General features: G+C 39.3%; 3 protein-coding genes across 6 annotated transcripts in view; all 3 read left to right on the forward strand.

The window, feature by feature from the left end:
* Positions 1-232: 232 nt before the first annotated feature.
* Positions 233-2,578, forward strand: LOC146572952 (homeobox protein MSH-C-like). The gene is made up of 2 exons (XM_085277423.1): positions 233-744; positions 1,320-2,578. The coding sequence occupies exons 1-2, from the start codon at positions 324-326 to the stop codon at positions 1,730-1,732; spliced, it is 834 nt and encodes a 277-aa protein (XP_085133549.1). The 5' UTR covers positions 233-323; the 3' UTR covers positions 1,733-2,578.
* An 888-nt stretch (positions 2,579-3,466) lies between these two features.
* Positions 3,467-9,121, forward strand: LOC146572953 (ATP synthase peripheral stalk subunit d, mitochondrial-like). The gene is made up of 6 exons (XM_085277424.1): positions 3,467-3,579; positions 4,808-4,938; positions 6,374-6,470; positions 8,444-8,515; positions 8,786-8,848; positions 8,937-9,121. The coding sequence occupies exons 2-6, from the start codon at positions 4,817-4,819 to the stop codon at positions 9,066-9,068; spliced, it is 486 nt and encodes a 161-aa protein (XP_085133550.1). The 5' UTR covers positions 3,467-3,579; positions 4,808-4,816; the 3' UTR covers positions 9,069-9,121.
* A 521-nt stretch (positions 9,122-9,642) lies between these two features.
* Positions 9,643-17,056, forward strand: part of pnpla6 (patatin-like phospholipase domain containing 6) — a 34,853-nt gene continuing 27,439 nt past the window's right edge. For 3 of the 4 annotated variants that reach the window (XM_085277428.1, XM_085277426.1, XM_085277427.1), the window contains exons 1-2: positions 9,643-9,751; positions 15,679-15,767. In XM_085277428.1, coding sequence (XP_085133554.1) covers positions 15,720-15,767 — 48 coding nt within the window. In that variant the 5' untranslated portion in view covers positions 9,643-9,751; positions 15,679-15,719. The remainder of the gene's footprint in view (positions 9,752-15,678; positions 15,768-17,056) is intronic. The other variant, XM_085277425.1, reaches the window with a different exon arrangement.

The raw sequence follows: 17,056 nt of genomic DNA on the forward strand, positions 1-17,056 counted from the left end.
AATTGGTCTAAGCTACTTTGTGAGAGCCATCAATAGTCCCGCACCGCATGGGGTCTGTATGATTAACGTCTCCTTCCTTTCAAAGCCTTCTTGATGTTCTCTTGGAAGGCTACAGGCCAATCAAAACCACACTCTGAGACGTCACGAGGCCAACTTGACGAGATGATTGGTCGAAGCAGGGAGGGGGACAGCCCCTGTCCTTTTATAGACGATCCCGTCCAGCGCGTAAAAAGCTACTGGGCACCGCTGACAGCGCAAAGACGCACATTGGACACCGTACCCCTCAGCCACGTAATTCCTCTAAACGGGCCGCACGGAGGTGCATGGCCCCATCCCCTTGTATCATGATGAATCCTGTGCAGGGGTCGCCGTCCCAAGACGCCAAACAGCTTCATCAAAAAGAGGAGACGGATACGGAGAGCGAGGAACTGCAACCCAAAGACATGACAACCGAGAAAGGATACAAACTCCAGCGGAGCAGCCTCCCGTTTAGCGTCGAGTCATTGATTTCCAAGAAGACCACCTGTCGGACTTCTTACTCGTCCTCAGATTTAGCTCTGGTCCTTCCGAAGCCCGTGGCTGGGCAAGGCGAACATCTCTCTCCAAGGACTTTTTACGCGGAGAGGAAGATATCGGCTGAGAGCTCGCAGGGTGTTTCCAGTAGCTCCAGCGAAGACAGTCCACAGTTTTGTGAGAAAGATCAGAGCACTTGGTTCCAGACGTCCTCCTTTTCTACACCTCCCCGTAAGTCCGTCCCTCCGCAGTTATCAGAAACAAAAATAAACTGCATTTATCCACCTCTCTATAGGAGCTGCATAACAAGTTTAACTGTGAGACGCCTTTTTGTTTCCTACACACGTATGATGCGTAAATACTATTTTTATTTGGTCATTTATTAGGTAAATAAATGCATAACAATGGAAATATGTTTTGCATCTGAGCTCAAGAAACACTCGCTTCTCTGCTGCACCGACCCTTTACCATTTGATGCCATATATGTCTTGTTATCTATAAAATAAATAAATAAATAAATAAATAAAACAACTTTTAAACATTTAAAAAGTCATAAATGAAAGCAGAAAATCTGAGTATGTGCTCAAGCCTTTGATTCCACAAAGATGTGACAGTGTGTGATGCAGGTTATTTTGTCAACATCAATATACTGCAGTGTATTTATCAGTGTGTGTAAGCTGCGTTATGCTGGTGTTTGTATCCAGTGGCGAGGGCTCTTATGTTCACCTGCTGTGACAATCCCGCTTCAGTTAAACTCCGATTTAATCTAACCTCAGCTTTTTCTCTTTGCAATTTCTTTGTGACAGGAAGCTCAAGTCCAACTCAGTGTACTTTAAGGAAGCATAAAAACAACAGGAAACCTCGCACGCCCTTTACTACCTCCCAGCTCCTGGCGCTGGAGCGCAAGTTTCGCCAGAAGCAGTACCTCTCCATCGCAGAGCGAGCCGAGTTCTCCAACTCTCTCAACCTGACGGAGACTCAGGTCAAAATCTGGTTTCAGAACAGGAGGGCCAAAGCCAAGAGACTTCAGGAGGCCGAGCTGGAAAAGTTTAAGTTAGCCTCCAAGCCCGTCCTGCCTGCATTCGCGCTGCCTTTCCCCCTCGGAGCGCACATGAGCTCTCCATCCTGGGGCCCTTCAAACGCCTTCCCGAGACCCAGTCTGCCTGTGCCAGGACTGTTCAGTGGACCCGTCACTTATGGGATGTACTATTTGTCTTAATAATGTTCCTGTGTGTGTGCGTGTGTGCTCTTGGCCACAGCACAATTAAAAAGTTTTGGAGTTTAGACTATTTTCCCCCCAAACTCCAAAACCGAAGACAAATACGACAAGTGGCGAATACCGGTGTATAAACGTGTGCGTAATCGTTCCGAGTGCGGTCACTTGCTCTCATTTTGTGTCCACTTCTGAGAATCGTGGATTCTTGGCCTTAATTTTCTTAAGCAAAACTCCATAAGCAGATGTCATCTACTCACACAGTAGATGACATGCCTTAAATATTTCATCCCAGCCTGTCCTCCGTGCTCTCCAGTAGCAACTGGGCAATTAAATGTGTCCGGATCTAAAGGCAATAATCCTCTAAAGCTGGGGGACATTAATAAAAGCAACAGAAAAGTACTTAATTGGTGTCAGTGCCTTAGGACCCCGAAGTGTACTCTCTTTATCATCACTTGAATTCCTCATTCAAGATATGAATATTTTTTCTGTTATCGGGTAGCGTTGTCCATTTTTGCTGTGTTAATATCTGTATTATTGTCACGATTTCTATCATTCTTTTTAAAGAACGGAGACAGAATTATATTTTAGGAAAAAAATACATGTATTAGTTTTTTTAACCTTCACAACGTGGCCTTTATGGGAGTGATATTAGATTTACTTTGATGAATTTTGCTGTAAATGTAAATAAAATTTGTAGTGTTCTTAAACGTCCTGCAGTCTCGCTTAAAGGGCAGGAGAAGTGGTATTTATTGAATATCTTTGTATCTGTACTGTGTACATACATGAGTCTATCAAAAATGTGCAGTAACTTGTAAAAACTGATTTTAGTAAATAAACATTATCCAAGAATTGATAAGTGCTTGACTCACTTTTTTTTTCTGTTAATATCGCCATTGACCTCTGGAGCCTCCGTGTGTTCTGCGGGTTTTTACTGTGCAGTGCAGCGGAAAAGCTTTGTTAGTTAAATGTTTTTCAAATTTTATTTAGATATTTTATTATGTGATTTATAAGTGTGCAAAACGTTTACCTGACAACCTCATCGCATTCACACGCATTTAATTATCTGATTTGGGAATGACCACATAGCTGTTTGATTTTCAGTGCAGATCCGCTTACTTTTACCACATTGTGCACCTTTCGTAATTTATAAATAAAGAGCATAGCGTATTGTTTTGTTTTCCTTATTTACATTTTAAAGCGAAAACAGTTTGGTCTGTAAATCCTAAAAAGATTACTTGAATCTCAGTTTGTCGCGATGATACAGTTTATTGGAGATAGTACACTTTTATTTTACTTTTAAATATAAAAAACACATTTTTCCCACGACCGACTCAAAGGATGTGGATTTTTAAGGATAAAGGAAACCTTTTATCTTTGCTGCGCACATCAAGTAACCAAGTGACATTCATCTGTCTAACCTACAGGTTGCACCAATTGCGCCACGTTTCTGGGAAAATCTCACATTTTTAATGATGGCTTTGGTTTTGGAATTGATGCATTTTATTGTTTCCATTTATTGCCTGGTTACACTTGTGGGACACTGGTAAACTCTTAAGGCCAATATAATTACCTGGAATATAGAGTTAATAGACAGTGAGATTTAGGGTTTATTTATTTAATAATTACTCACTGTTTAAGCCCACAGTTCTAGAAATTGGCTTCTAGAAGCTGGATCGCATAATTGCGAAAGTTTGCAAATGAAAAAAAGGAAAGAAAAGGAAACGCATGAAGACAGGCTGTGATTACTCAGCCTGTCCAGCAGAGGGCGGTGGCGCCGATTTGCGGCTCAAGGCGCTGATGAAGAAGGCTCTTCCGTTGGTCCGTCCTGTCACAGACAACACTGCAGCGAGGTGAGTACAGAGAAGGGGTGACTGATTGAAAGAATATCTGATAATAATTTCTTAAATAATGGTTAGTTGGGGTCATGCATGTGTCGGTGGATGGAAGATGGAAAAGTAGCCTGACCGGCCACATTCGTGTTTTGTCAAAGTCCCGGTGTCATAGACGGAGTCCTCTGACCTTGGCTAGCAAGCTAACAGAGTTAGCTACCTTTGGCCGGTTTTGAGTGTTTAAATTGAGCAAAACGTCACGGACGGTGCCACTGCAACTATCTTTAAAAAATATAAAACATCATCAAGACACAACAATTATTTAGCTTCAACAGGCTTCATATTGTCTGACCGTGACCCAGAGGACCAGGAGAAACTCTGGACCTCTGGGTCCAGCGAAATGAGGACATTGAGTTGAAGTATTTTATTCATATCTCGGCGTACAGCAAAATATCTCTCCACTCTCAATAACTTGAAAGTGAACATGTAATATATATTTACTGTCTGAAAGTTATTTCATTTAACAATGTAAGGTACTCCTCATCTGTCAGTTTTATGTAAACGCAAATGTCTTTCCAAATGCTGCAATCACTAGACACTCAATTTTATATTTTATATATTCAATTCAATCGGGTTTTATACACTGAATGCCACGCACAGTATGCAAGCATAAATTAAGGAAACATGAAAATAACTGTATACCCGTTCGTTCCTTAATGATATACATTCATTCTTTATTTATTGAGTGAGGAATATGCCTTTCATTTGTCCTTATGTTTAACCTACGTTATGCAAATGCATTTGAAATGTATATTAAAATTTTAGGCTTACATATTTAAGTTTATTCTGATTTTAGTCTAAGGAATTGGTGAATCTTAAATACCTGGGGTCAACCAACCAAAGCAACAGACAGTGTACAAGAGAGGCGAAGAAGTGTGCAGGGTTGGTGGTAATGTTTGACAGAAGGATGGCAGCAGGAGTGAAAGGCAAGGTTCTCAGATGATTTTTCTGTATGATGCTTGTGTAAGTTTTGAAATCCAGTTGTAAAATAAAAGTAGTCTTCTCATTGTGGTGCCTCAAACCAGGTATCCTCCTCATCAACAGACGATTTTCCTGTTTTCTGTTTGTTTCTCAACAAACAAACTAATTATTGACCAAAACACATGTTGACAAGATTTGTCTAGATGATTGTTGACATTTTAATTCAATACTTAAAATAAATAAAAACATGTGTCCTTTCTGTTTTCAGACAGTCGAGATGGCAGGCCGTCGTGTAGCCCTGAAGGCCATTGACTGGGTGGCATTTGCCGAGCGAGTTCCACCCAACCAGCGTGGCATGTTCAATGCACTGAAGACTCGCAGTGATGGCATCTCTGCCAAGTATGATATACACCTCTCACTATGTTATACATCATCATCTCCAATGTGTGGAAATTAGGCTCCAGCTATCAATCGACTAATCTGTCGATTACCCAATCAAGTAAACTCTCAATAATCAGATTAAGTTAACAGGTCATCTGTTTGTTTTAATTCAACTTCTGGAGGATTACTGCAGATTTCTCCCAGTGTAAAACAAACGTCTGTGGATTGAGCAGCCGCAAACTTGGCTTTTCTTAACATCAGAGTTTGTTGATCACATGCTTTGATGAAGTACTCCTGCTAGGTTTTCCCAGTAAAAGATTTAAGGGTGAACACAGGAACTGTGCAGATCTTTTGGATGTTAGAAAACATGTTTTCTTTCACTAAACCTGAGCTCACCATAATGGTAACGGCTCCGCCTCTTAGCTGTGCGTAAACACTCTGGCTCCACCTTAAGCTGGGCCAGCATCATCATCACTGCTGCCATTGTGTTATCAGTGTTTTTGTTTAAAACTGGAGGCTACCTGGGCTTAATGTTGACAAACCTTTTATTCACATGCAGCTTCTGAATATGTTTTTAGTGGCAAATATGCATCACTTTTTCATGGCGACGGTAGCACGCTACAGAGTGTTAAACGAAGCATCGAATGTTTGTCGAGAATTTTTTATAATCGAATCAATCAATCGCTGCAGCTTTAGTAGAAAGAAGATGTTTTCTGCTTTCAAGAGAACACAGCAAATAGTGCAAATGGTAGATATTTATCTTAATTATTGCTGCTTGAACGGCTCATCTTGTACACATTGTACGCTACTGATGCTGGAAGTATCAGTAGTACAAAACAACTGACTGTAGTACACTGGGATGTGTTATTTAAACTGCAATGTTTCCTGCATAATTCCATTCTATTTGTGGTTGTAGAGAGAGCCGTGTTTGTGGGAGACTTAAGGAGTTGGAATGTGTTGGAACAAGAAACTCTTTTTAAGACATGGCTTAATGACATGGAGAGCAGCGATAACAGTGACTGGGTCACCCAGCCAGTAGAAAACAGATTGATCAAGTTGACATGTCATCTTGTATAACCTGCAGACTAAGGCCTGGGTGAATAATTTCATTTTAATCTCAGTTATTATTTTGGTTTCCAGTGATTATAAAAAACATCAGAGAAAAAAAAGCATCACCTTAGTAACTGCATGACATCAATTTAATGAATAAATTTATGTTAGAGATTTAATAGAAAATTAAGCGGCTGTCTCATTATTCTTTGCAGACTTTAATTTATACCATCATTATAATAATTAAAGTGGGCGGTTGCATTAATTTGTCTCCTAGAAGCATCATCACTGAATTTTGCATTTGTATCAACTTGTGAACAGTTCTGTTGTCCATTTTATTTGCTCTTTGCACCTTAAATATCATCTACTTGGGTTTCTCTTTTGCTCTTCTCCTCCCTACCAGGCTAGCCTCCTTGCCAGAAAAGCCTGTGGCTATTGACTGGAGCTTCTACAGGAGTGCAGTGGCCAAAGCCGGGATGGTTGATGAGTTTGAGAAAAAGGTGAGCTTTTCTCAGCAGGTTATTAGTCAATATTAAAGCACCAAATAGAGCGTGTGTAGAATGCCATTTTTAAAAAGTTGTTTGTGGCATTTTTAATGTTGTGTCTAGCTGCTCTGAAAATTTTTCACATAATTAAAATTGTGTTTTCATTTTATGAAAGATTGTCCTGTAATGCCCCATTGTAGTGGCTGTAAAATCAAATCAGTTTTCACATAGCTACATGAATCCCTGTGAAAAATTAAGTACACCCTTACATCTTCCATTGAAAATAAGAGGGTAAGTGGCAGTCAGGTGCTGCTAATTCAAGATTTGCTTTCACTTAGCAGTACCTCAAAGACGCAATGCAGAACAAAATTACGTTGCACAAGATCACATAAAGACATAAAAAACATCAGTACAAAGATTAAAAAGAGTCAAGTATAATAAATAAATGAATATAGAGCCAGTGGTACATATTTAAAAACAATAATAAAATAAATATTCAATTATTGCACAGGAGAAATTTTGATTGCACTGAAAATATTTTGTTGACAGATTTATAGAGTATAATCAAATGCGCTTGATTAACCAATCAAATAACAAGTGTGACCACCTCGATTGAGATTTCTCATATATCATGCACAGTCATTTTCCCGGTGACAGCCATCAACTTCCAGCAACCACTTATTCCTGGTAGGGCACTGGTGCTTGCCAAATGGTTAGCAGACCAGTCTTTAGATCTGTGTGATTGGAGCCTTATTTACTTGACTCTGCATTGTCACAAGTTAAGTCACATGGTTGGTGGCCACATATCTTCAAAACCCCAATTAAAGCAGAAGTTTTAACAGTTTTAAAACTTCAGTGTCATATTAACACAATCCTACTATCTTCACAGGAGTGGACCAGCAAATTCACTCTATGTTCAGAGCGTGCAGTGCTTAGAGAAACTGCAAAAAACCCAACAGCCACATGTCAGACTCTACATGCCTCAGTAGCATGTTTACATGTTAAAGTTCATGACAGTACAGTTAGAAAAAGACCAAAAAACTATGGTTTATTTGGAAAGGCTGCCAGGAGAAAAACTCTTCTCTCTAAAAAGAACAGTTCAGTTTGGAAAGTTGCATCGTAACATACCACATGACTCCTGTCCTTTTATACAGAGGAAACCAAAGTGGAGATGTTTGGCCATAATTTACAGTTTCACATTTACCAAAAACAAAACACAACATATCAACACAAATGCCTCATACCAACTGTGGAGGGCTAATGATATGGACTTGCTTTGGTGCCACAGGATCGGAATGTCTTACAGTCACTGAGTGTTTACCAAAGTATTCTGGAGTCAAACGTGAGGCCATCTGAAAAAAAAAATCCAGGCTTTGGAGTGACCCAGTCTAAGTACAGACCTCAAAATGATCAAAATGCTGTCAGTGGGACATTAAGAGAATTATGCATTAACAAATGTAAAATGATTACTTCACCTTATTACTAATAAGGTGGCTCTACAGGCTATTCAATCAATAGTGTACTTAGTTTTTCACAGCATAGATTATTTTGAAAACCTTCTTTTACATATAACAGTGAGTTAACAGATCACGAAAACGAGTCAGGACCCACTACTTTTAGAAAGTGTTTTGTTTTGTTTTTTTCTCCAAAGCTCATGTTCCTTGTTTGCAGCACAATCCACTCAAAACCGGTCTCAAAAACAAGCGTGTTGCAGGCACAAAATAATCCTGCAATTGAAATACCTTAGATTCCAAGTTGTATTGCCTATAATTAAAAAATAAAAATAAAAATTAGCACATGCTTTGCCATAACATGGGGCTCCCAACTCCCAGTTTTTTTTACCATGGGAGGAAGCATTAATGCTTTATCCATTTTTATGTGTAGTCTGACAGTCTCAGACTAGCTTTGAGTGGGACACAAAAAGTAGAGCTTAAATTCCCTGTGTTATTAAATTCTATCTTTTACTTTTTTATTCTTCCTTCACACAGTTTAAAGCACTGCAGATTCCTGAGCCCACTGACACACAGACAAGCACCATCAATGCGCAGGAGGCTGAGGCTGTAAGTGGCGAGATCAAACAAATTAATGTATTTGCATGTTTAGCTTAAAAGTAAGAACATTTTTATCTGGAAACTGTAATGATGAAAGAAGAATTGGCAGCCATACCATGTGTACATATTTTAATAATAAGAATTGTAAATGTGCAAAGAATTTTCCAAAGGTCACAAAATTGTTTAAACACAAATTGACATTTAAAACAGAGGGAGCTGCATCCCAAATCTCTTCTTCTTTTTGCTCTTTCAAATTCATAATTCACTCTTCTCCAACAGAACAAAAGTGCACAAGCCTACATTGAAGGATCCAAGGCCCGCATTGCTCAGTATGAAGAAGAGGTGAGACAGTAGTTGGCTTATTTGCTCAAATGCACCATGAGTGTGTTATGGTGTTTAAAAACTTCTTTTCTGCTTTGTGTGTTTTCAGCTGGCTAAATTTAAGAACATGATCCCCTTCGATCAGATGACCATCGAGGACCTCAACAGCGTCTTCCCCGAGACAAAGTTGGACAAGGTCAAACACCCATACTGGCCCCATAAGCCCATTGCAGAGCTGTAACTTCATTACTTGACACTGACCTCACAATAAAGATTATGTATTCTAAGGGCGAACCTTTGTTGTCTTCATTGTTTTATTAGTGTGTGGAAAAAAAGATGTCTATTTTAGTTGTCTCTCTTAAAGTAGCACTTTGTTACACTTCCCACGAGAGGGCAACGTTGCTTCAGTTTTATTTGCAGTAAAAGCTTTGGGTGAAAATAACGGCCGTCTTGTTTCGACAAGGTACTATATTTTAATGTCAAGACAGAGCGATTTCCCGAAAATAACATATAGCTAATGACAGATTTAAACGTAACGGAAGTGACGGACATGTGAGGAACTAATTGAGGTTTGATTGTTTTATTAACACTTTTATCATTCTTAAAGGTGTAGCAGTATCCCGCGGCAAAGGCGAGTGATGGTTGTCTTATTGTCAATCATTCCAAATATTATCCAATCACGGGTCGTCTGGTTAGTTATTCTAAATTCTCATTGGACACAGATTTTTCTATTTACATAAATGTGGGCGGGAGATCTGGGCCAGCGCCCAGTCTTGTATTTTAATTGGGCCGACTTGACAACATCGTCAATGTTGATTGGACGGAGGTCTAGCGGACTTAGACGAGGAGGGGCTACATTGAAGATGATTTCCGTTGTGTTTCACTTGACTGTACGTGACGATTGACCGGAGTGTATCAGCTTAGGTAAATCCTTCTATACATATATTATTTAAAGAGATGAGTTTGGTATATGTTTTAGTAGACGACTGTATAATTTTACGAGGCTTTTACTTAATGATAGTAGTGAAAACCGGAGATAGCTCTTCAACTGTGTCACTAATATTAATATTATAGCTCTGTCACATTGCTCTTTTGGAGGTCAGAAAAAGACGAACTGTAAACCCAAGCCCGTTATCGTATTTACGATGGTTAGAAGTTCTTGCACCCCCAAGTCATTAATGATGGCCGGAGAAAACCGGTAACGACAGCTAGCTAACATCCCGTGACAATAATCTGTCAGGTGCCCTCTGCCTTGAAGGTAGCAAAGATTTTTCTACTTCCAGCTTATCGGCTGTGTCCTAATACTAATACTAATAATAAACGGTTCTCCGAGTTGAAAGAACTAAACGAGGCCTAACTATAATCTAATCTATGTAGCCACTGTCGTCTTCGGGATTGGTTTCATGTGAGTGTTTGCTAGCTAACGGTACACTACTGCGACAAAATAAAAAATAAAAACACCATCTGCTGGTGTGTACTAGCTACCTAAATGTCGTAAAGCTTACTATAAAAACTCCACTTTTTTCTAATGTACTGAAGGTGAATCCTCACCACCAGGGTCTGTTTACAACGCAACCAAATAACCAGAGTCAGCAAACCAGCGCCGCTTCGGGCGTAAATTATGGAGAGCAGTTTTAGCTGGATGGAAACACGAGCTAATGTCATCCTCACACAGTGGGCAGTGATGTAGTCAGAAGACGCCCCCTGAAGAGCAGGAGTGTAATTTAATATGATATTTATGTTTACAGGCTCTGGACAGAGCACAATAAGGCTAATGTGAACATAAATCCGTGCAGCTAATGAACAGTTTTTGAACAAAATTCACAGTCACGTGTAGCTTTCCTGCACCTGGTTGGCATGTCCACAATTTAACAGAACACTTCCTAAATATATTAAACTGTATATTTTGTGCGAGAAGGGCTTTAATACTCAAATACAGGCAAAACACTGGACAGATCGGTACAATATAACTAGCTGGTCACTGCTTTGCTGCAGTTTGCATGTGTCAGGGCTCTATGCTGCCTGTATTTTATTTAAAAAAAAAAAAATCCCAGTTTGGGCTGAAAGTAACAACAAAAGAACTGTTTTGTTTCCCTTTACCTGTCTTAAATACACCATTTAACCATTAAGATACAGAGTGATAGTTCAGTCCACTTTGGAATCTTTTTTTTTATCTGTCAGAGTTTCCAACCATACACATCACAAGACCTTGAAAGCCCAAACTGTTGTTATTGTTACCATGAATCTCATGGTATAGTCGGTACTCTGTTAACAGTCAGTCCAGGTCAGATCGTGTATAGTGGGTTAAACACTGGCTTCATTGTTCCTAGAGAACAATAGGAGTAGGGCTGCATGGAGAGGGGCACTGCTTGGAGGCTAGAGGGTGAATACTATCTCCTTTGGGTCTATCATCCTGTACTCTTCTTAAAGGTGCTATTGCCACACTTTAAAACTATGCTGAGTGAAGTGTCAAGTGTAACTCTAAGTTTCAGTTTTTATTTTGTCTGGATTTACGCAAGGTTTGATACACTGGCTGCTTCAACAGAGGCAGAAAAAAGATTTTGCAACACATGGGACTACTTTATCAGTCCATTCTTAGCTCGCCTATTTGTCCATTCTTAAATTAGGCCAGGTTACCATGGCATCCTTTGTTGTGTTCCTCCAGTTCTTGAGTAGTTGTTTTCAGTATGGAGGGCACGTGGGGGTGTGCTTGGTCTGCAGCAAGGTTTCGGTGGCTGGTATATGTAAAAGTAACATCCAGATAAATGCCAGGATCCAAGATTTGTGCCTTTTGGTAGGAAATGCTAAAGATGTTCCTATGCGGTGTTGTAGCTCTGTGGGTCCTTTGCAGCAGCATGCTGTTCTGTGGTTTTGTTTATGATGCACAGGGTTACTTCATGTAACACAACACTCCACTCTGTTTTTCACAGATTGAATTTCATCCATGCATCAGTCCAGCCTCTCTATCTCTCTCCGAGTCACCAATCGCACAGGAGAAAGCTGCTGCTGATTGCAGTTTATGTTGTATACTAGAGCTGGGCGATAGAACGATAACGATATGTATCGCGATATAACTTTTACTCGATAGAGAAATTAAACTATCGCGATAGACTTCACTGCTCTTGTCCTCTTGAAAAAAAAAAAGGTAAATTGTGCCGAAAGCAAGTCTGGAAATACAATAAACTGGTGCATGCGTCACACTGTGCGCCACGTTATTGTTTCGGTGAAATGAATTTCTACAATACTGTTACTGTTAATTCTACTCTCTGCAGTGTTTAAATGCTTACATATACACACAGTTACTGTCCGTCCACACATACGACTCTTCTGCTTCTATGCCCCAGCTTTTACTTTTTCCCACCGAGGCTTCTAGACTTCTGATTGGCCAACATTTCTGCACGGTTAGGAATCTAGCGCCACCTGCTGCTTTGGCATGTTCATAGCAGCGTTTTCCTTCATTTCTGCCTTTATGTGTGGACGGGATTATTTTTTAAAACGAAAACGGAAAATCTCAGTTTTCAAAAATACCCGTGTACGCGTGGACGTAGCCTCAGTCTCTGACTGGAAGCGCTAATTCGTCATTCGGCTTTTGTCAGACTAAAGTAACTGTTAAAACTGTTTGAAAAGCTCAGCTATACAACAAGGAGAGATTGAGAATTTCCTTTTAGTTCTCAGTTTATTTGATATTGACAAAAGTTAGTCAGTTTTGTCTGTTCTTCTGTAAAACAAACTAAGATTTATTTTTAGAATTAATATTTTGTTTCTAAGTGGAATTGACAATTTAGTAGTCCGTTTCGTTTGTTCCATTTTGAAACTTAAACGCTTTAGTGACTGCCTTTTGTGTAGTTTGTAATATTTGCCTTTATTTATCTGAAAAAGTCTCATGTTCCTTAAGTACATCTACCCTGTTGAACTTATTATGGGAAATAAATATTTAAATAAAAACAAGCTGCTGATTATTTCACATTTTACTTGTGAGCAACGGCACATTTAAATCTTACAAATATAGTTATTTGGCTTATATCGTGATAGATATCGTTATCGACTGAAATGAAAAAAACATATCATGATATGAAAAAATCTCGTATCGCCCAGCTCTATTGTATACATCCTGTCTAAACATTTAGGCAATTGGTGGTAACATCGAGACATGCTGTATGTTGCACAAATTTTAACAGTCAGTATTTGTAGAAAAATATAATCCAAACTCAGTTTAAAGGTGTGTTGAGTAGGGATGGGTATCGTTTAGGTTTTATCCGATACCAGTACCAAACCGGTACTTTTGAAACGGTGCCGGTGCTTAAACAGTGCTCGAACCGGTGCTTAAAGAATGGAGAACACACACTTTGTCCAAAAACCTCTCATTTTTAGCTGTTTTTTTTTGTAAAAAGATAACAATGTTTTAGCCTTTTCTGCAGGTATAGGGCATATATGGTATCACTCTTGGCTGGAAGCAGTGCTTAATCAATGGAAAAAACACCAATTTTGTCTAAAAACCTCTCATGTTTAGCTGTTTCCCACTTTTTCTTTGGTCATTTTAGCCTTTTTGGCCAGGGTGAAGGGAGTATCTGCCATCAAACAAGAAGACAACCGCATGTAACTACGACAGTGTTTGCTAGTTCACCTTACGTGCATTAATGTAATAATGTGGTTAGCCTACTCAACGTAAATTACACACGAACAACATTAAGCTACTCACGCAGAGAAGAACGGCTGCTGCTGCCATCATCATCCTCATCATTTCTGCTACACTGGCAGGGCTAGGGGCCAGGACTCTCCTCTTCGGGTTCTTGGGGGATGTTGCTAACTCTGGGTCCGATAACAGGCACCACACCCGCAGTAGATGTGCTCGGTGTGTGAGGTCTCGCAGCAAGCTATGAAATACTGTGCATTTCTCGGCTTTTAAAAAAACGCTATGCGTCGCCAGGTGTTTCATCAGATTCCAGGAGTTACCTCCTTTGGACAGTATCACCTTAAAGCACTTGTTGCAGGCTGATGAGTTTGCATCTTTTGCTGTGAAGTACAGCCAGACTTTTTATTCTGTAGCTTTGCTCTAAAAGAACGTATGTACCTGGGCCCGCCTTCTGTCCTCGGAAAGGTAAAATGAATGGCTAGAATCCAAAGTGTATGAGGTCTCAGGAAAGAAAAGCACCGAAATAAAGCACTGAAATGTGCGCTGCTTTTCAGTCTGGTTACTACCGTTTATGTCAGAACCGGTGCCATCCCTAGTGTTGAGTGTCTAATTTATTTATTTTTTCAAGTAGGAATCCAAAACAAACACACACAAAAAACAGTCATTCTCAGTTAGGATGATTTACTAATGCTAGTGTTTCAATATAAACAAAATTTGTTGCAGCTCTTTATTATTATGGAAAATGATAAAAGGCTTTGGTATTTCAAAATTGTTTTTATAGTCCTGAATAATTCACATTAAAAATTATCAATATATTTTATAATTTGTTAAGATATAAAGATATTTTCTTTTTCGTTTATCAAAACTTCCAGTAACTTCCACTGTCCAATACCAAAAGATTTTATAAAACAGAAAAAAGGGTCAGCATTGTTATTGTAATGTCTTTTCTTAGCCATAAGATGCTTGCTTCTTTATAGGCATCTTCCTCTTTGTGCAGCAGCCTAATCTGTATACCCTTAGCAAACATAGAATCTGCTTGTTTAACCTCCAGCATCACTTTCTGCTCGAGGCTTTAGAGTTAGTGGGTAATTGGTTGACCTCAGTCAGCTTTGCTATTTATTTGTCTGTAGACAGTGAGCTTGTTGTTTTTGCTATAGAATAAATGCCTGTGTCAGCTGAATCTTGTCTGTATTCTGGCAGATGTGGGCAGTTAGGTGGTATGTGCCTGGATAAACTTGTACATCTCCTACTGCTCAGTGTGTATCTCTCTGGGGAGGTAAAATACTACAGTGTACAATGGCAGTGGTTAAAGGAAAATTGTATGTGCAAAAGAATAAACAGAAAACAACAAAAAACCTCTCCACTTATGCAGTCACTCGTAAACACACGAAAACTAAGATACAAACCTAACGAACACAAAGCTGTTGTCAACCAGCATTTCTGCCTTTTTAATTAATTAATTAATTTTTTTAATTTCATCATCATGTAATGTCCCGTTAAAAATGGCACAAATTTAGTGGAGCAACAAGAAAATCATTCCTATTTGGATGAAGGGGAAGGATAAAAAGGTGAAAAGGGGGTAATGAGTTACTACCTGTATAGTCGTTTATCTGTTATCTAGCAAGCCTGCCGTGTTTCTGTGTAACTAAGGCCTGGATCAGTGATGTCAGCAATATGCTGTTGTAGGATGCAAATTTTTGGATCCCTTTTCTTCTGTGCAGTTGAAGCGATTTTTGAAGAATAGATGCAGTTAGACAGCTAATCCAGAAACTTTAGTTAGGGACTGAGAAATGTTCTTCTCTTATGCAACTGTGTGTGCTAACAACTTCTTTGTCTTTGAACTACATTTGCTCGTTCTGCCCCACTATTTTTTTTCCTGCAGCTGTGAACTATTTAATTTGTTTGTGTGGATGCACGTCCATAGTACCACTCATACTCCTGGTAGTACAAACTGTGGTTTTCTCACTCAGCTGGGCAGCATAGACTACCAAACTGTAACATGTCAAAGAACGCTTTATGTTGACTTTCAACAAGTTACTTTGCTTTGCTAAACATGTTGGCTCAAGATATGTTTGACTTGTGTTAACAGGAAAAATCACAGTAAGCAGCTAAATAGAATTTGCCTCTCCATAATTTGAAAGTGTGTACCTGTGTTTTTCATACCGTGCCATGTCAAAATAGCTTTTTGTTGAGTATGCATATCTATCTTTGTTCTCAGTGGCTGTTGATGGACCATCCCTATGAAGAAACAGGGTTACAATGGGACAGAGTACCTCCGAACAAGAGGGTGAAGGTCACAGCCAAGAGGTTGGTTTTGACTACAGTATTTATTTGTATACGTGTCCTTGCTCCAGCGGATGGGCAGTCTTTCACAATCCTAATGTGTAAACAGGCTTCAAGGTTATTAACATAAGCCACAGCAACCTGCCAGTAGAAAACGGTGTGCTGGTGACTTGTATTAGCACATAACTTTGTGCTTACAAAAATATGAAAAGCTGACTTGTAGGTTTTAGAAAGAGACCTTGAAACAAGTGTCCATTTAAAACTTCTCAGCTAGTGCAGAATTTGAGCTTTCATTTTAAACAAAGTTAGCTTGAGAGTGTGTAGACTACGTTTACATCACTAGAGCCATCTGCTTGTCCACCACTAATATGTCTCGTTGGTTAGCCATCACCAGTTTGTCTGTCTGTAGCTTGGTCATTCTTGACCACCCTAGTGGTGCACAATTTGAGCTTTCATTTGAAACAAAGTTAGCTTTAGAGTGTGTAGACTAAGCTGAATATGGTTTTTCATGCATGCACAGTGACAGATTTGTCCTAGTTGTCATTTTGAGACAAATGCACATGCATTAGGGATGGGTATTGATAAGATTTTCACGATTCCGATTCCATTTTCGATTCTGTTTAACAATTCGATTCTCTTATCGATTCTTATTTTTAAAAAGGAGAACACTAAGGTCGACTAGCTTAGAACTTTGTTTTATATCTTCTCTTTGAACAAGATTTAGGAGTAACATGGCCTTACAAACCCAACAGTGAGATCTTAAGAGATCCAGCCTACGGCTCTTTAATGGGGTGTCACAAGGTCCCCGGGGGAAAAAATTGTAAAAGTAAAATAAATATTCTTCTGTAGCAATAACAAAGTATAACATAAATTATTCTGTAGCAATTACACAAGAATATCCAGTAATGTCCCTGCCTACAATTAAACACATTCATTTACTGAAAATCGGGGGCATCTGCTAGGGCTGAACGATATATCGCATTTGCGATAATATCGCGACATGATCAAGTGCAATTTTCTAACCGCAAAGGCTGCGATTATACTGCGATTATAAGGCTGTCCAAATTACTACCATATCCCAGAATTCATAGCGCGGCCCAGCCAAACTCCAGTTTCCAGCAATGGCGGCCGCTACTAAGTTTTAAAATTACTCATACTAATCTTTCTGGGTCACAAAATAAACTTTTAACATATTTTCAGGCGAGAAAGTAGTTGTGTAAACATCAAATATCTGCTCGGTTTATCAAGATATCCCATATTTGCAAAAGTGCTTCGACGTTTTCAGAGGCGTCTGCTACCCACCAGCTCGACAG

The sequence above is a fragment of the Mchenga conophoros genome, linkage group LG6 (assembly GCF_057382185.1).
Source record: "Mchenga conophoros isolate Kocher_MC1m ecotype Shallow Benthic linkage group LG6, M_conophoros_male_GT1.1, whole genome shotgun sequence".
NCBI lineage: Eukaryota > Metazoa > Chordata > Actinopteri > Cichliformes > Cichlidae > Mchenga > Mchenga conophoros.